At 44.3% G+C, this 27400-nt stretch overlaps 1 protein-coding gene across 12 annotated transcripts in view; it reads right to left on the bottom strand.

The window, feature by feature from the left end:
* Window positions 1–27400, bottom strand: part of FOXP1 (forkhead box P1) — a 371464-nt gene that overhangs the window by 101511 nt on the left and 242553 nt on the right. For 11 of the 12 annotated variants that reach the window (XM_064723620.1, XM_064723619.1, XM_064723622.1 and 8 more), the window contains one exon: window positions 5981–6106. In XM_064723620.1, the coding sequence (XP_064579690.1) occupies window positions 5981–6106 (126 nt within the window). Of the gene's footprint in view, window positions 1–5980; window positions 6107–18274; window positions 18309–27400 lie in introns of those variants that run through there. The other variant, XM_064723628.1, reaches the window with a different exon arrangement.

The following is a 27400-nucleotide window of genomic DNA, read 5'->3' as shown; positions in this document are numbered from 1 at the left end:
ATGTCGCTATAACATCTTCAACCCAGCTGTACATCATATAAACCGCTATAGGAGGGGGCAGTCTCCCATCATTCCTGGCAGCAGCACATACCTTTAACTCCCTAATCTGTAATACTACAAAATACCGCTCTCATTTCTTCCCAAGCACAAGTGGACTACCAGCAAGGGTCCAACAGTGTTATTCCTAATTACCTTTTTTTCACTCTTGATCCTGTGGCGCTCATAATTAGTTACCTGGGGCTGCAATCCAATTTGAAGTGATGACAAGAAAGTGATCCATGAAAAAGTAATAAGTTAAATCCAATTTCAGCCTTCCTCTAATTAAATGCACATGGAACTAATGACTCAAACCCTACCATTTCAGTGATAATGGTAATTAGCGAGGTGGGAGTCACTCTCTTTTTTCAACACTGTAGGTGTAAACCACAAGGTAAAATGGCAGGAGCACTCTTAATTACATGTGTCATTTTGTCAGCAATTTACACATTTCTGACCAGTCAGGAAGGTTTCATTTGTTTTCCCCTTCCCCGAGGTGGGTGAGGCACGTTCAGGCTCTGGCACTGCCCGCCCCACATTCCCACTCCCAACCTGGGCAGAAATCACAGTTTTTACGAACCCGTTCTGTAAATGCTTAATGTCAAAGCAGAAAACCTGCAAGAAAATTATACTCAGGGTGCTCGAACAGGATACAGGGCTAAAAATGAGGGATCCTGGCTTCTACTTTGCCCCTCAGGACTGACTTCTTTCCAGCACTCAAATGCCAAACTCCCAAATATCCCAGCAGAGCTGCACACCTCAACACCACTGAGGGCCTGCAGCTCTCCAACCTTGGGAGAGTCACTTAATATCTCTCTGTCAGGGTTTACATGGCTATAAAATGGGAATAATCATGTTTGCTGACAGTACCTCACACTGCCAGCTCTCCAAATATACTGGTATTTTCCTAGAAGCTTCATTTTTTTGAATCATGATATTACAGGATAATCACAGGCTTCTTTTAAGAATAAACACATTTGTCACCTTTCTGCTCAGTCTAAAGAACTGAATAGTAAATGCTTTAAAAAATATTAAAAGGCAGCAAAAAGAGCCCATAGGTGTCACGAAAAAAAAACCCTTAGTATCATAATTTTCAAGCTGATCATGTAATTTTGAGGATTTGACTCAGATTTTGTTCTGTTTGTGGGGTGGATGATGTCTGCATTTCACAGACACATTCCAAGAACTGACTAACATTTATAATTGAGCTTAGGAGTGAAAAGTGAATAAGAACTAAGTGGTTCTTTGGTAGAAACCAGCAAAACTCAACTTTGCTTAATTTCCAAAGTCAGAAACAGATAATGAAAGATTCAAGGGAAATTTTCATAGGCAAACTTCAAACCCTGCAGAAGCAAAATCTTGACCCAAGCTGAGTTGGTGCCAAAATTCCCACTGGCTTGACTGAGGCAAGATTCTGATCAATTTCTGTATTGAAGAGTGAAACAGAGAGATACTCATACAAACAAAATAAAAATTTACTTCTTCTGCCAAATCATCTGCTGAGACAATTTTTCTACCAGTTGTTAAATTTACCACTATGTAAAAAAGGTTCCCTGGGTGTAAAACCTGAGACAACATAACTGAGACTTGTGTGCTCCAAGTGAAACGGAGCATACCCTGCCCTTCACCTCTCGGTGTTTATTACGTTGTCAAACCAAAGATTTCTAATTTCATAAAAAAAACAATACTAACTGCCCCCAACATCAAGCTACAGTGATTTTTTTTCCTCTTGCCCTCTTCTATTTCTCAAGATACTGGAAAGATATATTAAGATAATACAGCATGCAAATTAAATTCTACAAAAGCCCAGCCAAAAGGCTGCTTTAAAAAGCAGCGGTATGCAAAGGCGAGGACAGCTCTGTCCTCTCAGCCTCCCCCAGTCTCACCCTGAGAATTTAAACCAAACCCAAATTCTTTTCTTGGCTGTGACTTAAAGAGAAGATTTATTTTTTTGTTTTGCCAAGCAAAAACAAAAGTTTCCATCCCAGTAATTTCATTATTTTTTCTCTCCAAACACAGGCAGGTTAATGATCAGACAAGAAATCTCATTTAATCACATAAAAAAAAGTCAAGTGATGGGTTTGAATTGCGAGATACTGATTTGGACATCCTAAATTTGTTTTCAGTCCAGTATCCAACTTCCAGCTCAATGCAACACACAACATTTACGTCTTTAAAAAAAATTGTATTTTTAGTATTGCCAAAACACACATGCACTTTTACTTTCTTGGGAGAAAAATGTGTCTCTTGATTTGTTTCCAATCTGTGTGCTCTTGCCAGCAACTAAAATGCTTGAAGAACCAAAATGAATAATCGGTAAGAGCATCGGCAATTAAAGCTGCAAATTTTAATCAATACATCTATTAATACAGATATATTTATCTTGGCCAGGAAAAATGTGCACATTTTCAAAATCCTAAGCATACCTGGTCTGTTAAATTATTTGTTTCACATATTCAAGGAAATCCACTGTCTATGGCAAATATATTATCAAACAGCCTTTAGTCTTTTTTTCACTTCCAGTAATTTTTGTGGAACTGGTATTTTTTATGTTCTTTCCCCAACTGCTGGTTATTAAATCCATTTCTTAACTTTCAATTTTCTTTTGTTTGTGTCATCAGGCTGCGAAACCGGAGGTCACTGCCAAATCTAAACCACGGCAGTGTGCGATAGGCTCAGAATGTGAGTCATCCTGTATTTGGAGATTTGGGGTTTTTCAGCTATCAGCAGAGCACATCTCCAGTCCTGCGTCCAAGTTCTTACACACTGAGTATCTCACGATCTGTTAAAAGCAGATCTTCAGGTAGAGCTGCCAAGATCAAGAGACCCCAAACAGCATTGCAGGAGCCCACTGTCACTTAAACACTACTGAAGACACCATGTCCCAGTGTGGCCACAGGATGCTGGGATATATTTAAGTACCTTGGCTATTTAATCAGGGAATAAAGAAGGAATAGAGGAAATTATCCACAAGGTGAGAACAGATTAGCTACACAGTATACACCAGATTAATCTGCGTCTGTTTGTGGTGGTGGGGTTTAGAGGGTGCATTTCCAGCCCCAGCAGTGGCCCCTGCTCCTGGGGCAGGCAGGGCCATGGAGCATCTCGGGGAGAAGCAGCAGCCCAGGCAGACAGCATCCCTCCCTGCTCCATGCAAAGCTCCCCAGCACTCGTGCTGGGCGCTGCTCACCAGTGCCCTCGCCAAGCACAGCAGGGATGAGCGACGCCTATGGTGTTCTTGTTATACATGAAGCCTGTTTGTCACAAAAAAACAAGGTGACTGCTAACTGCTGTGGCTATTAAATGAGACATCTATTTTTGTAAATGAAGCCCAAAGATACCTTGTTCATTATTTAAACAAACTTATGAAAAACGGGCACGTTTCCCCCCACCCTTGATATTTATTCTATGTACTGTCAGCAATAGGTGTCACCTCATCAGCATGGCCCCATCTGACTTGAGGGGCTGTGGGTGCTTGTGTGGGTGCAATTTTACTGAAAAATTCTACCCCCAGCAGCACCATCTCCTTTCAGCAACAGATTTTCATTACAGGGATGCACTTGGGGGTGTTACATCCAAGAGGACTTCCAGTATGTTTCAGACTGCAAAAGCACTAGGAGTGAGAAGGGGAAAAAAAAAAAAAAGACTGGGCAGTCATTTGAATCAGTGAGTGACAGGCTGGGCCAGCTCTCTGTATACATTAATAAATTAGAATTTTAATTGTGTCTCTGACTGCAGGAGCTGCTCCAGTACTTTAATACGTACCAACAATTGGCTATGTTATGGAATCCACGATGTGGCCTTCACTGTTGACCTCTGCAACACAATTCCCAGTCTGACTACGGAAACTGTTTGGTTTGATCCTTTCAACTTATTTGAATCCTGACAAATAAGCTCACAGCTGAAAGGTCAACACAGTCATATTTCATCCTCTGGAGCTATTCTTAAGACATCTGCACAACAAAGCACTTCTTTTAGTACCTGACACTGGACCTAGCCAGCACAATCTCTCATTAAAAATGTCCCCAGTGGAAGAGTCTATTAAAAGGCATATGGATCAGCTATGGATTTACCAAATAAAATATTTTTGAAAGCATTAATGTAACGCTTTGGATTATGGCTCTTGACGCTGCCAATAAAACGTATATTTGCCCAATGACAAAATGCTTCATACTTTCCAAAAGAATAATAGCCCGGCTGTAAAGCACGAGGTGTTGTCCAGCAGCCGGAGCACAGGGGTGGGAGCCAGGAACTCATGAATCTTAATCCTACCTCTAAACCCAATTCCCTCTGTGATCCTAAGTGAGTTGCTTAACCCGCATCCCTCAGTTTCCCAGTCCAGAACTGGGATAATGCTACTTACTTATCAGACTTTCCTTCTGGGGATGTTTTGGAGATTAGTATTTGCAAAATGCTTTGAAGATGAAATCACTACACCAAAGCTCGGCGTTGTCCACGCTGGGCCAAGGGCTGCAGTTAACAGCTATTCCTCTCTCAGGCAAAACTCCCCTTCAACTGCCCATCAGCTTTATTTGGGGAAGAACCACAGAATCAGGCCCTCTCACTTTACTGTCAAGGCCTCTAGCGATGTTGGCTTTACCTTCCATATTCTACTACATATTTAAAGAGCCTAGCATCCGTATTTTTGCAGGAAAATAATCTGAAGCACATATAAAAGGCAAGAGAAGCAGCAATGCTGTCAGGGAGCTCATGGTGATAGTATATCAAACTAAAAAAAAAAAAAAAGTAGAAAGAGCAAAACAGACATGAGTTTGACAACGTGCTATGACAACAAGAGGGAAAAAAAATCCGGAAAGAATTTGGGGCTACAGAGGCTGAAGCATCAGATATAGAAGAGCGAGATAAGATAAATGTCCCAGCTAAAGGGCTTTGTGCAACTGCAGCTGAACTGCTGCATTCAGGACCTTATTATCAAAAATCCACTGACATGCTGCAATTGCAATTGCAGTAATAAAAGCAATAACCAGCTGCAAACCAGCAAAGTGGTCAAGGGTCTGGAAGTGCTAGTTTAAGAAATACATAAAGAACTAGATACATATAATTTGCCAAAACTGGCAAGTACATGTTAGTATCTCAGATGTTTGAGGAGTGCGAACACGAGGCAAGGCAAGGGACTGACTCAGTATTTATACAAGCAGTATTACTTGGAGCAAGAGGATGGAATTAAAGTGGAAAGTTCCTGAGCGTGTGCTTTGTTATGGAAAACTATCTGAAGGAAAATAATAGCAGTCCCACCATCACTTGGGATTTCTAGCACTAGAATAGCAAGAAAAAAAAATAAAGAGAAAAAAAAGGAACTGTGATACATGACCTAATAGGTCTTTCTTGTCTTTAACTCCCCGTGATTTATCCCACAAGACTAGCAGAATGTACTCCAAAGCCCCATATGTGTGCATACATCTTCTGTTTGGGAATGCTGTATTGGTTTTAGCTCTCTGAATTCATAACAGCACAAAGCCCTCTAATATTTAGATTTTATTTCTGAAGATGTCCATAAATCAGCAGACAATAAAAGGGGGAAAAACACACCGATGATACGATATCCTAGCATTTCCCAATATCCTTGACACAGCAAATCAACGGTTTGAGTGAACACAGACTACAAATGGAACAGCAATCAAACAGAAATGTTAATGCAAATCTCCTATGCACACTGACACAGTAACAAAAGCTATTCCATTTTGTCATGATCCAACCCTACCAGACGCTAATAAAAGTACACGCTCACGATTTGTAAATACGCCGTAGGTGGGACTTTCAAGAGCACCCAGCATCAATCCTGCTGCCACTTACACCAGCCACAGCCACTCTGGACACAGGGAGGAAGCCCCTGAAGGTTCCATCCCAGGGTCTGCATGGAAGACGCATTTATTCAGCTTTTACAAGCCCCAGACCCTCACAGAGGCTCACAGGCTCCCCTTACCTGAAGGGCTGGCTGTTTGTCATTCCTCTTCGGAGACTTTAATCCACTAACTTGCTGCTGCTGCTGCTGCTGCTGTTGCTGCTGCTGCTGCTGTTGCAGGAGAAGCTGTCGTGCCACCTGGAGAGCCTGTAGGGAGAAAGAGGTTGGAGAATTGAGTTCAGAGTCAAGAGGGCACGGGGAGCTACACAAGCAGCATAAGGGCAAAGCAATCCCTGGTCATGGAGTACCACTCCACTCCTGATGCACCTCCAGAGAGGAAAGCAGTGGCTTCCACAACAGCAACACCTAGCATACAATGGGATGATATCCCACCACTGATTTCCCATTTTGACTAAGGAGAAAAACAGCAGCAGCTGATGTTTGCCTCCTGGGTGGAAGCCTCAAGTAACTGCAGGAATCCTGGCGGTGAGCTCCATGGAGTGGTTGTTGTGCCCCTGAAGCAGCTCACAGCCCTCCTCACTAATGGGCAATCTCCTCTGCTTTCAGCTTTCAGATGCCTCCTCTCCAGCAGATCAGGCTGGTTTTACAGAAGAGGGCAGTCATATATCACTGTCTGCTCCCCTGAGCACCAGAGAACATCAGGGAAGCTTCTGGAAGGCCACAGTGGGAGAAAGAGGAGAGGCAGCAGCAGGCAGAGCCATGCTGCAAGGAGCTGGAGAGAATGCAAAGAAAAGCTGGGACAGCATTTCACCTCACCAGGACTTGGACTTTGATGATCCCTGTAGGTCCCTTCCACTCAGGATATTCTATGATCCGATGAAAATCACTGTCAGCCCATGATGGACCAGCTGTGGGGACTCACTGGGAGGGGGCACAGCAGTAAAGGGACAGTGTGACACTGGAGGGGCAAGGGACATGACCCTGAAAGCATGAGCAAGCAGGATGTGGGGAAATTATTGCAAAATGTCATCCAAAGCAGAGAAGAGTCCCTCAACACTGGAGCTGCTCTGCAAGGCCTGATTTCTCCATCAGGTGGGGAAAGGAAACCAAGAGGAGATAAAAGAGGAAAAGCTGAGGAGCCAGCCCCTGCCCTGGCTCCCCCCTGGCTCCCCAGGCAGGGGACAGCAAGGATGATCCCTGCAAGGCAGACTGTGGCACAGCTGAGGCTGTGCTGGCGAGACCCCAGCCTGCTGCTCCCGGAGGATTCACCAGCACCGGACCGGGCCTCCCTGGTCTCCTTGGAGACGTTCAGTACATGTGTAGGTGGAAAAGTGGGAAGGCTGAAGACTTCATTAATGTAAAACAAGAAAAATAGTCCCTTTGCAAGATGCCTACATGGAAGGAGGGAAAAAGCCTTCCCCACTCCTACTGTGTATGTTCTCTGAGTGATTTAATTAATACCTATTTAATTAAGAAGTCAGATATGCTTCAGGTTTCACCTGCTCCTTCAAGTTGCAGTGTTTAATCTCAGCGTAGAACTGCTGGGAAAGGTTTGATATCAAGGTCAGCAAACTCTAACCCAACTCCCCCACCCCAGTAAAACCTTGTTATTTTAATTGCCTAGACCCATCTTTTTACTTTTGGAGAGACATTGGTCAGCTCAGCGGACTGAAGAACCACTACAGCTGACCAGGGCAAGTGGGCAGGAGAGACCTCATAATGCTTTGGCAGTAAGCCCTCCTTTCCAATTTAATAACAAGTCTCCACTGGATCAGAAAAACTCTCTAGGGGTGGATGCGATTTCCAGCAGAGCTTGGCACAGTGCAGGTAAAATTAGATTTTGCATTTCAAGCTGGTTGGAGCTTAGTGCACCCATAACATCTCTGAAATGGTCCATGTCCCTGCAAAGGCTGCAGGGAGCTGCTGGGCATGGATCTGGGCTCCAGACACACACAGCCACCACCCCCTCAATGGTGCACCATCAAGAAACAGGAAACTCTACAGCCTACCAAAGAATTCAATGCAACAAAAGAAAGCTTTATGCAGAAAGCGCTAAGAACGGTTAAAAAATACCTTATTTTTATTGAATTAACTTATTTAGCTGTTAAAGCATCTTCAAGGGTGGGCAGAGGCAGCAGAAATAAAACCTACAAGACTTAAGCGGATAGGCAACAAATACTCACTTATTTAACAGGAGTGTTGTATGGCTTATTTAATTAATGAATACTTGTAAAGCACTCTGAGTTGCTCAGACAAGAAGCTCTATACAGTACAAGCGCAACATATTATTATATATTATTAAGACTGGCTCTGCAGAAGAATAATTCCAGGTAAATGTGCAATCAAATGATCATTTTAGTTCCCAGTAATTAGATTCAATAGGCCAAAAAAAACACAGAAGCCTTTCTTTAATCATACACTAAACAATCAGAACATCCCTAACCTTTCAAGCTACAGCCTTTTTGAATAAAACATCATCAACTTATAGATATTATTCCAAAAAGAACCAGTCACCATATGTGTTGTCTCTTTGAAATACAGTTGCTATAGCAGACCCTGCATGCATTTCATGTGATATGATCATATTCTATCCGTTCTGGCAGCTGAGAGGTTGCACAATTAAACTGGCTGCCAGAAATTTTTGAAGATTCCCAGAACAAGTAGCCATGCAAGAAATGCCTGCTCTCTACTCGAGCTGGCCACGAAGCTCCGTGCAGCTTGGTGGGGTGGCCACTGCCACCATAAACCCTTACCATGACTGACCCCACTGCAATGAGGGTCTCTGGCTGGCACTGGCAGAGCTCTGCTGGAGGAATGACAGAGCTCTGTCCCTGCTCCAGTCCAGCTGCACAGCACCCACATCACACCCACCACTCTGAGGGTCTCCATTCTAGGTGACATCTACACCACCCCATTCCATGTCCAGGTGTCACCTGTGCTGGTGCAAACCTGGTGGGACCAGAGTTGGTAAGAGGGAAGGACCAGCAGAGAGGGTGGAGCAGAGCAGGAAGGAAAGATTAGAAAGAATAGAAGTGGGCTAGAGTGATCATCAGGGATACAAGCAGCCACGATGGACAGGAATATCAAAGGCAAAAAACAACGTAGATGCAAGTGAGATGGCAACATGCTGACATTCCAGGGATTGCAGCTTGAAATGGCATTTCCCATTTCTCCTCTCAAGATTTCACTTTTTCACTTACAAATAACTGACAGCAATGAAAGCTGAGCATCAGATGAGCTCAGGTTTAAGATGTGGAAGGTTGTGTATAGCCAAGATATGCTTCTTACTGAGCATCTGCATCAAGGAGCTACCATGTAGCTTGGTGGTACAGTGAACCCAGCAATCCCACATCCCTCTGCCTTGCTACTTCTCCCTGCTCAGCCTTTCCTTCCTCCTACCTCAGTCCAGTCCTTGCCACTTCCAAGCCTCATCCACACTCCTCACACAAGACAGGACATGTACAAGAAAGCTGGCTTGGGATACACTGACCCTCCTTCCTCTCACTCACAAAATGCTTCAAGCTCCTCCAGGTTTGCCTTCATGGAATTACTTTGTTGATGTCAGTTCAAGCCCTGTGGACAGCCGTACAACCCAAGCCAAGAAGCATCACCCCTCTGCCCCCTTCCCCGGTTCCAGGCAGTGCTGCTCCTGCATGGAGCTCATTCCTGGCGTGGGAGCCCTGCTGAGGCTGCCGGTGCTGCACAGTGCTCAGGCGAGGATAGACAGGGAAATTAATTTGAGTGAAGTCAGTCCCACAACCTTCATCAGCACGGAGATTCGCAAGCAGGCCTGTACATTAATAAAGCTTCCTGTGGGAGTAGATGTTGCCTTTGATTTGCATGTGAATTCAATGCTAGTGAGAAGTGCCAGACTGTCAGACATGGAGACCAAAGTCTCTTATCTTTCCAAAAGCTTCTGTAGCAGTTTCCCCACATTTCCTTAATCATCTGCCTTGTCCTCAACTTACTGAACAGGCAGTAGAGAGTAAAGCTGGATTCGGTTCAACTCCTGCTGCTGCCAAGTCCTGAAACAAGGGTGCCACGACTGTTTACTGCTAGCCAACAGCTCTGCTAACGTGGCCCTCTCCTCACAAGCAGGTGCTCTGACATCTCCAATCTCTTTTCACACATTCTTCCCCACTGCCATAGTTACATCCTAAATCTCCACCACGTGCTTGCAAGTGAACAATTGCCAGGGGCCGTGAAAAAGCAGCTTGTGTTTGTATGTCCAGACAAGAGCATGTTCCTTTAAGGTAGAGATGCCAAGAGCCCCCAAAACCACTGAGGTGCTTCAAATACCTAGCTCTGTATTTACCAGCAGCCACATTATCTGCACTGCTCAAAGACCCTGCAAGCCTGGACAGAGCTTCTTGGGACACCCAGAGACCAAGACACCAGCTTCCTGCAGTGAATCACAGAGCAGCAGTACCCATCCTCCTCTCTGCACCAAAACACAAGGGGAAATCCTCCCACTTACTGGGAAAAACAGAGAAAGGAAAGCATCCCCCTGAAAATGAATCTTCCATGGGTTTTGGTCACTATAAACATGGATTTGGAAGGACAACATCAGGAAAAGGCTGCCTACCAACCAAGTCATCCTATGCCTAAATGCAAGATACAGTAAATGAGCTCCCAAGGTGCTTTCTTATCCATTAGGAAATCACCCAGACATAAGGAGATTTTCTGGTGTAAAACAGAGATCAGTAAAAAGGCAACTGAAATACAGAGCTTGAGAGACATTGCACAAACTTGGAATGGTATTTGAGAGTCAACATTGGGTGACACCTAACCCAGGAAAAATGTTAACAGTACATTAACTGTGAGATGAATCAAGCCTGTTTCATTCACAGCGTAAGTGGGAAGCCCCACTGAAAAGCCCTCTCCCTGTGCTTAGGGAAGTGGCAACCATTTATTATTTCCCAACCACTTAAGCACCAGGAGGGGGAAAAAAAAAGTACACATTTGAGATGACCAAGACAATTTTATTGCAAGACAGACAGAACGTGACTTGTTTGCCCAGCTGTTGTTTGCCCAGAACACTGGGCACTGCTATCACCCCAGTTACTGTTGTAATTCAACATTTCCATGCAAGCACCTTGACCTTTCAGTTTCACCATCCTCTTTGGGCAAGCTCTGACGAAGGGTAAAAATGCAGCCCTGCCTCTCACTGCATGTGGCCAGAAACTCCTGATTCGGGAAGGGGGCTGGGGAAGGGAAATACACTGGAAAAAGAGGGTAGAACTTTAAAAATAGAAATGCTGCTTAAAGGCCATATACTTGCTTACAATGTCAGTACATAAGGAAAACAGTAACAGGATCCAGTCGCATGGAGCCTCTTGCTAACTTGTTCCACCACTGCAGCCAGTACAAGGCAGCAACTCTCCAACTTTTTTCCATCATCCTATTCCTACTGAAGAAAAAGTGCTCCAGCTCCTCCCTTCCCATCTGCTCCAACCGTTATTAATATCAATTGGTTATTAATGAAATATGATGACCTACAGCTATAATAGGCCTGGCTCTAACGCCAGGGGAAGCTTGTTTCTGAACCTGAGGTTTATCAGGCATGGAAAGATCAATCCAGGGAACATCAGGATGTATGGAAAGGAATGTACACTGGAGGGTGGGGAGATGAGCAGCAGCCATGAGGATGCAAAAGAAAGGGGTGTCCTGTTCAACTGCCAATTCCCAAGGCAGCTGGTCAGTAATGAATGGGCTGCCTACAAACTATCTGGATAAACATGCACTCAGAAGTTTCAAGGAGAACACAAAACAAAATCTCATGTGTTTTTACAGATTCCTAAGGATTCTGGGCCTTTCCAGGTGGACAAAGCTGCTTATCAGGAAAGCAACTTGAGAAAGGAAGAAGGAAGAGTTCCCTAAAATCAGAGGTGGTCTTGCAGCCATTGGAAGTGTCCAAGCAATAAATCTGGAAAGTTAGTTGCCAGCCAACACCATATTCTGTCCATAATTTCAGTTATGGTCATAAACAGCAAAATAGAAAAAAAACAAGCAAGCAGAGAGAGAAGGAAGAAACTTTAAGGGCAAAATCTGCCCTTGGAGCAAACATCTCACTATGCTGGCCCCAGACCTTGTGTGTTGACCTTTGATAGCCATACCCTTGCAAGCTACCACTGCTCCTCAACTTCCCCACTGAGGTTTGGGCAAAGCACAGCGTTGCAGCAGCAGGCATGCAGCTCTCCCATCATCTATTTCTCCCCAAATTTCATGCCACCTTCAGGCCCTGAGGAATCTCCCCACCAGCAGCTCCAGGCGCCTCTCCCAGTGGAGCATGGCCCACCTCCCAAAAGGGCTTCTTGCTTCCCTTCAGCCTCACAAGGCAAGTACCTTTGTTTCTCCTGGGTGGGACGAGGGGGAATTTAGACTCAGCCAGCAATCTCTCTTCTTTCTCAGCTCCCATCTGTCCTCACACCCCGCTCCACTCCACAGCTGCTCCCAGCAGAGCGGCAAGATGCAGCTCTCAAGCTCGGAAGCCCGGATGCACCCGAGCTTCAGAGATGCTTCATGTCTCTCCCACTCCTGCCTCCTCTACCTCCTCTCCTGCGACACTCTCTTCTCCTGGAGCAGCAGATGTAGAGGAGCGGTGGTAGGAGGCAGACACATTGGAGGGGAGCCCTGCTGCAGTTCTCCTCCGGCAGGCTCAGGAGCCGCACAATGTGTGGAAACCAGCGAGGAGAGGAGCAGTATGCAAAGGGAAAAAAATAAAAAATAGTGCAAAGCGACAGCAGTGGGTAGTGCTGTTCCTCTGGGAGGAACAGAACAGGGGGAGGTGAGATGAACCAACTAGAGAATAGGAAAGGAACCAAAATGAAGAGGAGGAATAAAATGTAGAAGATGCAAAAAAGAGAAGCAGATGTTCTTGCAGCACTTATTCCCTCTGACATTCGTGCCCAGCTCTTCCATCTTCCTCCAGAACTGGGAAATGAGCTGCTACGTGTTCCCTTCCCCACTGCCACCACCCTGACCCTGTGCCACACACAGAATGACACAGCCAAGAGCCCCAACACAGCTCTTGGCAGTGCAGAAGGGAACTTTGAGGATACCTGCAGGCAGGACATGGGGCTCTGCTATGACACACAGCTAAGATGCAACATAACCTGGTGAATCATTCCTACTGTCCAGCCTTCTCAACCACCTTGGATTCAAACAATCCCCATCCCCATCTCATCCTCTGCTTCCTTGTTTCATTAAATAATCCTTTTCCACCCACACTGTTCCAGCTCCACTGGTGCAGCAGGGATGCCCTGGGCCTGGGGAGATGCTGCTGGTTGTACCCAGTGCCTCACTCGGCTGCAGCCAATCTGCAAGGCTGGTTCCACCCAAGGGCTACCAGCCAGCTCGTCATAGAGGGGAGCTTCAACAGCAATAAAATGGTCAATAAAATGGTCAGCTGGCCATGAAGATCACAGCAGACTGGTCTGGACAAGTGACTAATGGTGTGATCCCTATGCTGGAAAAAGAGAAGGGACCTGAGGTCCACATGTACAAACCCTGGCTCACATCCTGTCCCTGATGTGACAGGGGCACACTTGGAGCAAGGGAGCTGGCAATAAGCCTCATGCTGAAGCATCTCCTAGAATAGTTCAGTCATAAGGAAAGAAGATGAGTCTCTATTTTTCTTCCAGCAGGCTTAGTTTCTTTCCTCTGGAATAGATTCTGGCTACCAGTTAAGGAGATTCCCTCCAGAAAAAGGCACTGGAAACAGAAAGCCTTTCTTCCAAACCCACAGGGTGGAGCTGCCTGTGTCCCAGCTCTGCTGCAGTTCTCCTCGTGGGCACTGAGGTTACTCCTCAGTGGGAGCATGAGTGGACTCCATGCCCCTGCCCTGCCATCCCACAGCCCATTCCATGGCTGGCAAGGTCCCTGCCTGTGAGGACCCAGCACCACACAGGGGGAAAACAGAATTTGCCTCCAAAATAAACCAATTTCCATTTTGTAATTTATTCATGGACTCCAACAATTTCAGGGAAAAGGTGGGTGAGGTATCTTCTTCAATACTTGGAGACACTACAGGGATGAAGGGAGCAGGCAGCAAGGGACAGTAGGGTGAGAGATCAGCCTCAGCCAACACCATGAACCTGCAAACCCCGAAGCAGCTACAACAGGGAAAATGGCTACAAAAATCCCTTTTTTGAGGCATAAATGAGATCCTCAGGCGGTTACACCACAAAAACACCTTCTGTCCCTTCTTTTAAAGAGTCACAGTCAGGACTCATCAAAGCCACTTAAAAAGTATCTGGCAAAAAGTTCCCAAACATTAAAAATGGTTCTCTTTATTTTGGCATGCCAAGACTCACAGCATGTAGCGGTCTGTACCAGCAAGAAAGGAGGGATGGGCCAACACATCCTGGTAAAATGAGAAAGGATACAAATCTTGGCTCCCTGTTCAAACTGAACCAGAACTGAACTGTTCCTGAGTGATGAAAAAAAAAAAAATCTTATGGGATTTCCAGCTCATTTCTGTAGGCTCGAGATCAGATTCTGAACTACTGTGTTTATGCAAAAGTGAACCAGACCTTTGAATATTTGGAGGAGCATTCACTGCTGAGCCGCGTTTTTCTTGGATGTCAAAAGCACGGGAAGTTCTCATATTTTTTAAGAGAGAAGAGAAGAGGGATAAGGTGGGGGGGGAGAAGGAAGAAGGCCTTTTTGTTGCTACAACATAAATAGTATATTGCATACAGCTGCTTGCGCGCTTCCCTGTGTGGTCAACAAAACAGGGAACATATTTTAAGCTTGTTTTCCAAAACACTGCATGACAAACTTGTACTCAGAGGCCCATGAAATACAGCCCCTGACTGTGGACATCTCACCACGCTCCATCAGACACTCGCTGCTGCTGCTGGGTGAATGAAGGAAACAAAACACTGGGACAGCCCAAAACATGGAAAACTAAAGCTGCAAATCACATCTCTGCACTTCTGTGGCGCAACCTAATTTAGAACTGCTTGTAAAAAGCTTAATTTTAACAGATTCTGGTAAAGCAAAAATAGGCAAGATTGAGATGGAGGCGACAAAAATGATTAGAGGGCTCAGCAGATACGAGGCAAGATTGATAAGGGTGGGAGTGTTTAGTTTAGGGAGAGATGAGTAAGAGGGGAGATGATAACAAGTACACAAGTTGTGACTTGGCCTGAGAGGGTACATCTGGTGCTTTTGCCATTTCTCATAATGCAAGAGAAAGAGGACATTGAATGAAGGCAGGAAGCAACAGCCACCAAAAAAACCCGAAACAAAACGGCAGATAAAAAGATTTTTTTTCCTTTCTTAATATACAACTCATAATTACTCTCTGGAACTTACTGTCACAAGATATCACCAGGGCCAAGAGCATCGGGAGGATGTAAAGAAAGGATTAGACACTTGCAGAGATAGTTGTGAGAGCATTTACAGCTACCTTTTGAAAAATAAAAATAGAAATCAAGGTACAAATGTTTACGCTTCAGGGCACAAACAACCTTAAATTGCTGAAGTCTGGGAGGACATTTTCCCCCATGGACAGGTTCTTCATGGGCTTCTGCCCAAGGACTTCAGCCAGGGCTGGAGAGCTCCCCTGTCCAACAGGCTGCAACTGCTCCTGCCCCTTGGTCTTTGCAGGTATCTCAATCCTGCACCTCTGATCCCAAAGCCCATTCCTCAGCCCACCCTGAGCCTCCTCAACCCTCAGGGAGCTTCTGGGCAGGGGGGGGGCAGCCATGTACCCCAGCGTAGCCCCTGCCCATGTCACCTGGCCCCGGCTGCTCATTTCCTCTTTCTTCTTTACATCACATTTAAGTTTCAGGTCCTTATTTTGCCAGCCCTTCCTCTCCCTGCTATTTCGACTGCCACTTTTTCCTCCCTCAAACCCAAACCCCCAGCTCCAGCCCCTGCCATCCACTTGGGCTCTCCAGGGAGCGCTGACCCCCTTGCACCCAGAAGGTGACGCATCCACCTCCAGACCCACCAGCGATGCACAGACTCAAACACAACTTCACAATGTCAGGCAAATTTTCCCTTTCTCGACGTGAAGCCATTCCTCAGAGGAACCCTGCATCCCTGAGGAGGAGGAGGAGGACCCTCCTGTGGATGTGGCACCTGCGGGGCCATGGCAGTCAGGCGCTATTACGGACCGCGGCGCTCATCAACGCGCTGGAACTGACATGCGACTCGGGGAGACAAAGAGAGATTTTGAAAGCAAGTCAGTCTATTAAATTTATACCTACCTGCACAATGTGAAGCAAACCACATCTCAGTTTCCTTTCATGTGCATGACAGTCTTAACTTGTTTCTTTTAATCCCATAAAAGCAGCTAAAGCATGCAACATGCTTCCCGGAGATGAAGCAAACCTGTATTTTACTTCCTGACAGTGATTTAGTTTATAGGGTGTTGGTTTTTTGTTGTTCTTTTTTTTTCAGGGAAGATAATGAATATTGTCCAAAGCTGGTATTATAAAGGAAATACTACATGCTACATGCTAGACACCTGGCATTTAAAAGAGAATCCCATAAATTGACACTGTCTGTAACGGACCAAACACAGCTGCAACCCCTCACGCTGCACAGACACCAGCACTGGAGGCTGGAAGATCCCAGCATCTCCTGCCAAGGTTTTCTTTGGAAATCAGCACCCTTCTGAAAATTCAAAGCGTCTCTCATTTAGTCGGTCACACCCCAAGTAGGACCGGGGAGATGACCAGGGCTGTATGACTACGCAATAAATCCAGCAAATCCAAAGGGCTGGAGCAGTAATCCATGGAAATGTTCCAGGCAAGAGGGGGGTTTAAGTGCCTTTAATTCCCAGCTGCAAGCCCAACAAGCTGCCAGAAGGCGGAGACCACCGAACACAAGGGGTTAATGGTCTTGCTAAAGAAAATGATACACATAATTTCCTTTTATCATAAAACAATACGTTTATTATTTTCTGTATATCTGTTAAAGGGCATGGCCTTCTGAGTGGAAAACAAAACACAGCTTGGTCACATGTTTATTTGCTTCAGCTACTCCCTTTCCCTTCTGATAAATAATCAAACATGCCATCCAGAAAAAACAAAACCAGTGAGCTGGGAAATTTGATGGTCATCAAATAGACTAAGATACCAAGAAAAGCAGCCCACTGTTCCCACAGAGAGTTTTCTGCCCCACACCTACACTAACATCTGAGTAAATAACTTCAGTCACTCTTTCCATTTTCCCCATGAAATTACTCCTACTGTTAAACAAATTGTCCTTAAGGCAGTTGCAAACACCATTTTTTTTTTTCTGCAAAGTAGAACAACTTCTGAACATTAAAAAGCCAGACTAGCAATATATTTTCAAAATATGTTTGTTGTACTTGCGGTTTGGCTGAACACACAGCTTGATTTCTCTCTCTCTCACTCTCTTTTCTAGGAAGATGGGGGTTTACAGTTTAAAATTTTAAAGTGTATTTGGATCTTGGAGAGGCAGGAAAAGCCTCAAGGAGGATGGGTTTTCTCCACAGGGCAGGCAGCATATTTTCCATTTTCTCTTATGTTTCACACTATACGAGCACCACGAATGCTTGCCAAAACAAAAAAGTTACCTGCTATTTCAGTGGACTTCTGCGGGGGGAGAAATCACTGAGAAGTATCAAGCAGTTTTTTAAAGTCACTTGAACAGAGGGGAAAAAATCCAGCATCCGTGTTGTGACATGGATTACCTAGAGGATCTACACTATCTTCCAACAACCCCTGAAGACCATTCATACAACAATCATTAATACTGAAAAACTGCAGAGAAAATCCCTCACGTGAGAAGTTAACAACCATTACCCGGCGTGAGCACGCTTTCCCTTTCCTTTTGTAGTACCACAGGTCTAAACAATAGTCATATGAATGAGATAATAGCCATGCTTGTCTCAGCAGCCTGATTTTTATTAGCATGAAATTGGTACAAATATTAGCGAGGCTGGTTCGCATGTGGTGCCAGAGCCACCATGCAAACAATTTGTGGAAAACAAAAAAGCCATTCGGTGGGTTTGCGCCACTTGTGCTGCCCAGAGCAGCAGCAATGTTTCCTTTTCTTGGAGGGGTTTGTTTGTTAGGTATTTTTGGCAGTTCTGCAAAGAGAAGCTGCAGCACCCGGCGAGCAGCAGGGACAGTGGCACATGGCTGCTCCTGTGCCAGAGGGGCAGCACCACAAGATGACAGACAGGCACCCCAAAAAAGGACTCGGCCCTTGCCACAGCTCTCCAAAGCCATGCCAAAAACCCCACCCTTGTCAACACTGCCATATACAACCTGAACTGGCTGCTTTTGCATCAAACCAAAGCAATTCCCCTCTCCTGTGCTCCAAGCTGCCTGCGCAAGGCAGCGCGTTAAAAGTTCAGCCCTGCCTGCACGCTCCTTTCCTCTGAGCGCTCGCAGAGAAAATGAAGAGTTTAACAGAGTGAGCTCTTACTGTCTGCCTTTAGATTTCCGTCTTCGCGCTGGAGATGTTTCTGGCTGTTTCTGTGAAGCGGGGGCTGAAGAATGGTAAAAAGATGTTTGAATAAACAGGAAGTGCCGTGCAGCCGGAGCACAGGCTGGAGGGAGACGCTGGAGCACTGCCCTTCGCAGCAGCCACCGGGCTCTGCCTCCACAGTAGCAACCTCTGCTTTTACTAAATGACAAAGAAACCGCAAAGCATTCCTTCCCTAATTCTTCCCTTGCGAAGTGGTGAGATCAGCTGGAGCTCACAGGTAATCTCAAAGTTGAGATTAGCACTCCACCCGGCACAAAAATCTAGTGACTCCACACTATTAAACCCCCCTATCTGTGAGCAGAAACAGGCAGAACTAATTATGTCCCCAAACAGACCAAACAGCAGGCAGAAGCACACCTCGCTTCTGTATCTAGGCAAATTCGGATTTGCACGGAAGTCCAGCCAAGCTTGACGTTCCTACCCTCGACAGTGCTGTGACTTGCTCTGGAAACCAGCTCGGGAGGCTGGCCGGGCTGCAGAGCTGTTTTCTCTGTGTGAACTGAAATATAAACAACCGCCCAAAAAACACAGCTTGTCTTGGGTGCAGGGACTTGCATTCGGCATCTCCGAAAGTGTAACTTCAGCATTCCAGCAGATGCCACCCCTCCTTCGCTGTCTCCTTCCCCTCCCTAAAACAAACTACCTATTTAACTGGAGATGACTAACTAACCGTCTCCCCACCCAATTATCAAAGCCCTGTCTGCTGTCATATTGGTGACATGACACAGATATTGTCAAGAAAAAGTAAACTGGGGCTGGCACTCAAAGGCAGCTCGTGAAGAGATGAGCAGTCGAACAGCCATATTCAATAAAAAAGAGGAACAGGATTCCTTTAGAAAATGTATTGCTGTTGTGGCAACGTGCTGCTGCCACTGAAGGGACTGATTTGTTATTTAGCATGTAGTCTTGGACTGTCTGTCATTCTGGGTGCTAATGCTCTGCTAAAATAACTCATTGGGAGCTGTCAGTGGGATGTTTACATAGGCCCCCAATCTTTTCTTCATACAAGGAAATTTTTTACTGGAATTCATCTTCTTTTGATCTCACATTCAAAGCAACAGCAGCTTGATAGACATGCAAGTCTGAAAGCAAATCCAGACGCTGAAGATAAACCGCCAGAGTATGACAGGCAGGAGCATCTAAAGCTTATAAAAATGAAGAGAACAGCATGTCGTCTGAGTATTACAATAGCAGAAATCAAGAGACATATTAGGTGGAACTGATCAGCCACAAAAACAGTTCAAAAGGCAGATCATAGAAACAGAAGACTAAGCTAGAAAAAAAATAAAATTGGAAAGATCTGCTTTACAGAGGCATCACCTCCTTTCTGAGCACCGCGGCGTTTCCGCTCCAGCATGTAAACTTAAGGGGAAAAAAAGAACAGGGCTGGTGCTGTCTCTACTAACTCAGCAGTTCTTACCTTCAACTCACCAATTAATTTGCCGACTGTACGTTTCAATTACGTGTTATTCAAAGTGAAATAAAAATAGGACACTGTGCCACTCGCATCTACAGCCCAGCCCTCCCCAACACTACAGGGATGGGGAGTTGGTGCCTCTTCGTTAGGAATTGCATCCCCCTGCAAGGTGCAAAAGGGGCCCTGGCCTGAGCCCCTGCCACCATTTTAGCTTGTTCATCTTTACAAGGGCTGAGTCTTGGGATGCTCCTGAGCTCTGCCTCTGCCACTGGTGCAGAAATATTCATTCAGAAGGTAATTTTATTTAAATTGAATTACGTGTGCCACAGAGTCTGCAGTTATGTTCCGAAGGCGACACTTGCCGGGAAACAATTGCTGAAACTTTCTCTAGAAACCCATACATTTTTAATTTTTCTTCCCCAAATAAGCTTCTTATTCTAATTGAAGTCAGCAAATATAATGAAAAAGTAATTCTCAAACAATTTTGTACTTAGAGCTATTTGTTAACAAACACTGAACGAGCAGCAGTGTTAGGTTAAAGGGCAGCAGGATTCCACATTATAATTTAGCCTGCGGTTATTTCTGATTAAGAACACCCTCCGGGACGGCAAAGCAAGATCTTCTTTTGCAGCAGGCATAGCTTTTAAAATTAGCCTCTTCTCAATAATAAAACCAACAGGAAAACTGTGGATTTAAAACAGTATTAACCAATTTGAAGTAGTGCAATCAGTTTATGTCTTGCTTTCTGCAAACCACTGTTCCCTGCCTTAGTCAAGTTTCAAATGTAAAAATGCTGCCTGGATTCTGAAACTGTTGTAAGAAAGTCACCTTCTGTCATGCTTATGTAGCTATCTAATGTGCTAAAGGCTGATTATTTATCTTTAAACTGTACTAGTTTAATCTTTTAAGGTCACCACTAATCTGCTCCAACCTTTTAAAAAATAGCAGCTTTCAAGACTTACTGCTGGAATCACTAAACTCTGAGCTGAATGTCATTGTAAGGGATACATTAGCCAGAGTGAGTGTAGTTTTACAATGTAAACACCAAATATAAATCCCCACCTAAATGAGAAGAAAAATATGATGTCCATGCCAGGAGAAATATCAGTAAATAAGGCCAACGCTGTATTATTTCACACAAATAGCGTTCCAAGTCATGTTGCTATTTCTCTCTCCTCCCCCTCCCTTCCCAGTGCAAAACTTGGGTATAATTTAAAGGATCATTAGGTGTTTTTTCTTTATCTTTTCCCTTTCTCAGCAGCAACTTTGCCTGCCTGCTGTGAAGCCTCCTGACCGCATTTGGAAGTTATTGCAAAGTCCAAAACCCCCTCATAGGTTATTTGTGTGCATGTGCTGCACAGCAGCCTTTTATACTCTTCTTTTTCCTTTTCCCCTAGATTTCTTCTGGACTTGAATGTCACAGTAGACCTTGAATGTGAAATGGCTTCAAGCTAATTGCTTTAATTGCTTGAAGATGTGCAGGCAGGTGAAACCTGATCCCCTTGGCCATTGTAGAGACCAGGAACAACACAGGAATGTTTACATAGTGGTTTGAGTTTAATAGACAGTAGAGCTGAGTTTCAGACAGCTAGCAAAAACACAGCTAATAGGTGACCTCTTAATGTAGTCCTCCTTTTTAAAAACAAAATACAATTTCGTTTTATACAAGGCAATGTCCCTAAATGCCAAGGTTATCTGCTTGACTTTTTGAGTGAGCATGCACTGCGTTGCACCTGACATTTATACCAGAAACTCTATCCTGAATGCATTTCCCTCTACCTTAAAACAAAAAGCACTTTATGTGTCAGTCACCTTACAAACAGATTAGAGCTGGATGGGGTTTCCTCGTAAGTGCAGTCATTTTAATTTAAAATTGAGTGTTTCTCACCACTGTCACATTCCTTCCCCCTCAACCCCTGGGCACTCCTACCCTCTGGTGGGCACTGGCACAAGTCCTTGGAAGGGTCTTCTGGAAAGGCCAAGTACTTTCACTGCTTTTCTAGAGCTTTTCCTGCTTTTCCAGAGCTTCCAGTGCATTTGCACCACGCTGTTAAGCTACAACGCACTTTTGCAAAGGCGCAGTTTGGTCTCACACACGGCACAAATTCAGCAGCTCCTCCTCAGGCAAAACTCCTCCTGACTGAGAACTGCAGCATTCGGGGTCACTGACGATCAGGCTTGCTTTCCAAGAATCATGAGGTAAGTAAAACACACTTGAAACCAGCCAGAGACCAGTGAGCAGGTACAGCGCAAGTGTAGAAAGCAAAGACTGAGTTTGGCAGCAGCGGTAGCATAAAGATATTTACTGTAGGTCTAGTCCCAAAAACAAACACTGAAAACAGGTAATACCAAATAGTCACTTTCCTGGCACAGGAACTTCAAGTTTTGTTGCCAGTCCTAAAAAAACAGTTAAAATCACTTGTATTGAGTGAATACCAGCTGAGAAATGACATGTGTTGCATCCCAGACAAAAAGGAATAATTAAAATAACATTTATGGAGGAAGGAAAAAGGGAAGGCAGTCTGAGATATAAGACTTGGAAAAGCACAAACACACTGAGGCAGAGGAGATGAAGCCAAACTAACACGTATTTCATATGAACAAGAAAGGCAAGCAACTCCCTGCCACACAGCCCTACAAATAAAGGGCACTTCCAATCTGATCTTGGCAATTACACTCAAAAAAGTTTCAAATTCTCTAGTACTTTTTGCTGGAGCTACCAACCCCTTGAACAGAAGCAAACAGAAGCAGGAGGGAGGCTGCTCCAGCCACTCTGGATTCCAACTGTGGCTCCCAGGAAGACAATAGATGCTGGCTGCTCTGCTCTACCTTGCCTGCTATTCCCAATCCTCTGAAGCAAATGAGTAACTGATCTTAAATAATACAGAACAAAGGGAACAATAGGAGCTGGAAAGCAAGCTGGGATACTTGGGAACATGCCTTTTTCTTTTGAGAGAGAATCTCGCCGGCACACATGCACACACTGAGTTACAGAATCACAGAAGTTGTTGTCCTGTGTCATCCCCCCCCTCACCCATCACCTCCTTAAAACCTCGAATTCCAGCCACTGTGGGGTTTTGACAGATTTTTTCTTTTCTGCACGGCCCGAAACATTAAGAAAAAAGGAGAAAGTTCAGAATAGGAGGGGCGGGAAAAAAAATAGAACAGAGTCAATTTAAAGATTTAGTATAAACTAGTCCAAGCCTGTGGGAGGAACGCTAAGTGGAAAAAGTAAACACGGTCCCCCCAAGAAGTTCCCCTGGAAGCTGAGCAGGCAGCCAGTGCCTGGTACCCGCTGCCCCGCGCCCGGGGAGGTCAGCGCAGCTATGCTAAACTGACAGGTTCAGTTTACAGCAGGCCAGCACTTTGTTTGGATATACTGGCCTTGCTCACCGCCAGCTTAACAACAGATGGCTCGAAAACTTTCATTATGTTGCAGAGGGCTGAACTGCAAACAATCGGGAAAACTGTGAAAAGTTTAACTCCCTGCGAGCCGAGCGGGGAAGCGCTGCCCTCGCCAGCCGGCGGCTCCTCCCGCCCCGGCCATGGGCGCCTTTAAATTAATTAAAGCGGGATGGGATGATTAATCATACCTGCACACGGTCCTGGGGATGCCTGGGAAAAAGAATTTGCGATTTGACAAGGTCATTTCAATAAAAGTAGCATTCCAGGAGAAAATGGACTTTGACGGATTGCAAAGCTGATTTTAAACCTTCCTCAAGCCTCTGGCTCTAGGAAAGTTATAGAAAGTTTCTGCAATAATCCTCTAATCGGGGTTTATCAGGAGCTTTCTGATGAGAGTTCTTCCATCTACAGAAACAGAGACTGTGTCCCTCACATTCTCACTTCAAACTTTCACCCTGCACGGCAAGAGAAGGCCAGCAAATAATCTAACATGCATATCTGAATGTGATTTATCCAAATCTGTGTATAATTTAAATATTCATCTAACTGATTTGATTCATATGCACCCTAATATCTTTTAACGCTCTAAGGCAGGTTATAAAGGCACCTTCCGAGGTTTAATTCAATTGACAGTCTTATATACATCTCATCACTGAAAACGCATTATTTTATATTATTCAAGAAATGAACAAATCTGTTTTCCACAAATGTATTTTAAAAGCGACTCTTTCCTGTTATTGAAAGAAAATTGTGTTTATTACTCCTTTAGCATAGTGTAAACTCATAAACGTCAACAGAGAGTACAAGGAAAACTGTCAACTAAATATTGTTTCCTTCATGAGCTGCTCTTCCAAGTCAATTACGCCTTTCAACTTCTGGGGCATTGTATGATAAACTGGCAGTAAAAATCATTCACATTAATATACCATGGTGCCTTGCCTGCAAAAGGTAATTAAAGAAGTAAATGACTCATAAGAATAGACATATTAGCTGCAAAATGAAAGGCAACTGAGCTGCCACATGAAAATATGTACCATTAAGATACTGCATTTTCATATTCCTGTAATCAGCTTCAGTAGACTAATGCTTATTTAATCCAGTTCTCGCCTAAGTCCATCAACAACTGTTTTTTGCTGTTTTCTCCTTCACTGAACATTATGTGTGCAGGTTTGGAATAAATACTGCAATAAGATTTTTGCATAGTCAATTGAAGAACAGGTTTTTTATCTTTTAAAAACTATTTTTCTTTCTCACCAAGAGGAATACAGCAGAGAAGGATACCAAGAAACCCCATGTTTCCTGGGGTTCTTTCAGTGCTTTGAGTGAAATATACACGCTGGTCTAGCATTAACCATTTTGATTTGTGAAATACAGCAGGAAATCAAGCCTCATCTTCCAACCTTCCTGTTCTTCATATGGGAAAGGTTTGCCTTGTTAATGCATGTTTTCATTAGGGTTAGAAAAATTAGACAGGCTTTCTTAAGTCTTTGACACAAGGTGGGGCAAGGAGAGGAAGGGGCAGGGCTGGGTTTGTGGAGGAGATGGAGCTGCAGGCTGGGGCGCCACAGGGGCATCACCCCCATGAATTGCTCTGCCCAGCCCAGCCTCAGCTGACAAGAACCAAACTCCAAACACAGGCACCATCCTGGCATCCCACCTGGGCAGCAGGACAGCCAAGCTCAGCACAACACACTCCTGAATTTTGGGAAGGGCCATTGCTGGGAGCTTACCCTGCAGTGCACATCTCAGCCCACCCTGTTTCTGTAGCCACCACATAAACCAAAGCCTTTTGGTGAAGGGTCTTGGGTTGAACTTCACAAGTTCATCTTTCTCCTCCCAAGGGGACAGCAGGGAGATGGTGAAAGTCAGGGAACAAAGTACAGCTGTGTCCAAAAGAAAACACCCTGCAAAATACTCAAACATTTCTAACTCATCCTGTTTGTGAGCAGTAATTAAAATATTCTTTTCATCACAATAATAGCTCTGTAAGGCCAAGATCCAAACTGCTTTTGACTGCACAGCTCTCACAATTATTTCATTTTCTAAAGTATGGGGTGGAGTGAGCTCCAGAATCTCAGCTACTGCTACAGCGCTCTGTTGACAAATGCTGACTTTCCTAAACGGCAGACGCTGTGTATGTACCATCCATCCTTTATTTATTGTGCCCGACACAGGTTTATCCTTGCAAAAAGAGATTTTTCAATAAAAATCTCCACACATTGCTTCGCAACCTGCATTATATGTTGCTTATTTATCACTATCAGTACGAAATAGTGTTAGACTTAAAATGTAGGATCAATCATTATTTAAACTGTATTATTGCTTCTCCATTTGAGCAGACATCACTTTGTACCCACAATTAATGAGCTCTAGTCCTTTTTCTAATTAAGGAACAAAGGTTCTTGTGTGCAGAGTATAGAGTGACACTGTCTAGAGAACACACATTTAAATAGAAGAGAATCCTTCTAATTACCTTACAATAGGATTTTTCATATCCAGGAACATAATAGGATCAAGAAATTAGAGCATTTCCAACAGCATTTACAAATAAGTCATTACAAAACACCGTTAAAAGGTAATAATGCATCCCTAAAAACAAGGGGACCTTATGGCGACTAGTGCCTAACACTTTGGTATTTACAGAATTAACCTTTGAGCATTGATACAGGGAAAATGCAACACAGAAATTATTTTATAGATGTGTATGCACAGAGATAAATCCAAAAAAATTGAGGAGTCATCTATTAGAGCCTAAACCACTTTAGGCTCACACAGATTAGGATCCAAACACATAATTAAGAAAGTCAGAAAGGTAACCTCGCTTTATCCAGTAATTAGGGCTGTTAGAAATCGGATACTGTCTCTTAAAAGTGTTACAAATACACGGCACTACTAAATAACCTGCACTGCTGGGAAAGTATACTCGCTATCAAGGGCAAAGCTGCTATACACTGAGGTAACAGTAAATGACAGACTGTTGTTCAAGTCCATTAGCTGCTATGTGATAGGAGCACATTCACTAGCACACGACCTGTGAAAAATCTTAGATCTCTTTAAATCTTTGAATTGGATTGCTGCATTAATTCTTAAGAACTGCAATCCTTCAACCAAGTCAAATTACCCTCATTAACAGGGGAAAAACTGCCTCTGCAATAAGTTAAAAAAAAAGAGATATTTATTACCTATAATCACTTTCACGTACTTCACCTGGAAGTGTGACAAACTGGGACAACAACTCCAGAGGCTGGCACCAGTTCAGGCGCTGGTGGGGCCGGGGTGGAGGGGACACGCCGTGCACGTGTCGCCCTCTGTGCCTGCGCGCCACGTTCAGCGGGAACGCTTCTTGGGGAAAAACCTCAATGAATGTTCCAAGAAAAGAAAAATCACTAAGAATAAGCACAGGCACTGAAGCGATCTCTGTGTGTGCCACTGAAATAACCGCAAAAGAGGAGGGGAAATTCTTCAGTTATTCAAGGCTTGATTAGAACACTACTTCATAATTAGGCATGTTACAAGTATTGTCATCAACCAGAAAATTCATGTACTAACTCAAAGGTCTCAGAAGCTGGCTCAAGCCTTCTATTCATTAACAACATCTGCTATTAATGTTTAACCCTCATAAACTTGCACCAAACATTCAGCATTCAACAAAGCTTAAAAATAAATATTTTGTTGCGCTGTTTTATCCGCGTGGTGATCTGCTCAGTTCTGCAGATATTGAGAACCACTACAACGGCCAGAGAGATAACAGACAAATATTTGGTCTTTGTTGAAAAGAAGATATTCCTTTCTCCAGTCACTGCTTCTCTGCACTTCAGATGCTACAGCTCCCGAGCCAGGCCAGTGCAGCACAATAAACAGCAATGCAGACATACAGATATACACACACCTATATGATGGCATGAATCATTTATTTTGAAGATGAAACTCCCTGGAATAATTTTCAGGATGAGTATTCTAAAGGTCCCTGTTTAAATTTTTTCCTAATTTAGAAATGAACGTTCCTGGGACGAAAGATTCCCTGTGAAATGGGGAGCTGAATAAGTCCAGGATCCAGAAATGAGAAACAGAGCGTTTCATCTTCATTTTACTGCTGCGAATCCAGATGAGAGCCCTGATCTCGCAGTCAGATCCTAATGGGCAGATCCTTGGAAGAGCCTTTGGAAAGACTCATTTCCACCAGTGTGGTTTTAATGTAAGCGTTGCAATCTGCTTGTGCAGGCTCATTTACAGCGTGGAGA

The sequence above is a fragment of the Zonotrichia leucophrys genome, chromosome 12 (genome assembly GCF_028769735.1).
Source record: "Zonotrichia leucophrys gambelii isolate GWCS_2022_RI chromosome 12, RI_Zleu_2.0, whole genome shotgun sequence".
Taxonomy (NCBI): Eukaryota; Metazoa; Chordata; class Aves; order Passeriformes; family Passerellidae; genus Zonotrichia; species Zonotrichia leucophrys.
This window is presented reverse-complemented; position numbering and strand designations above follow the sequence as displayed.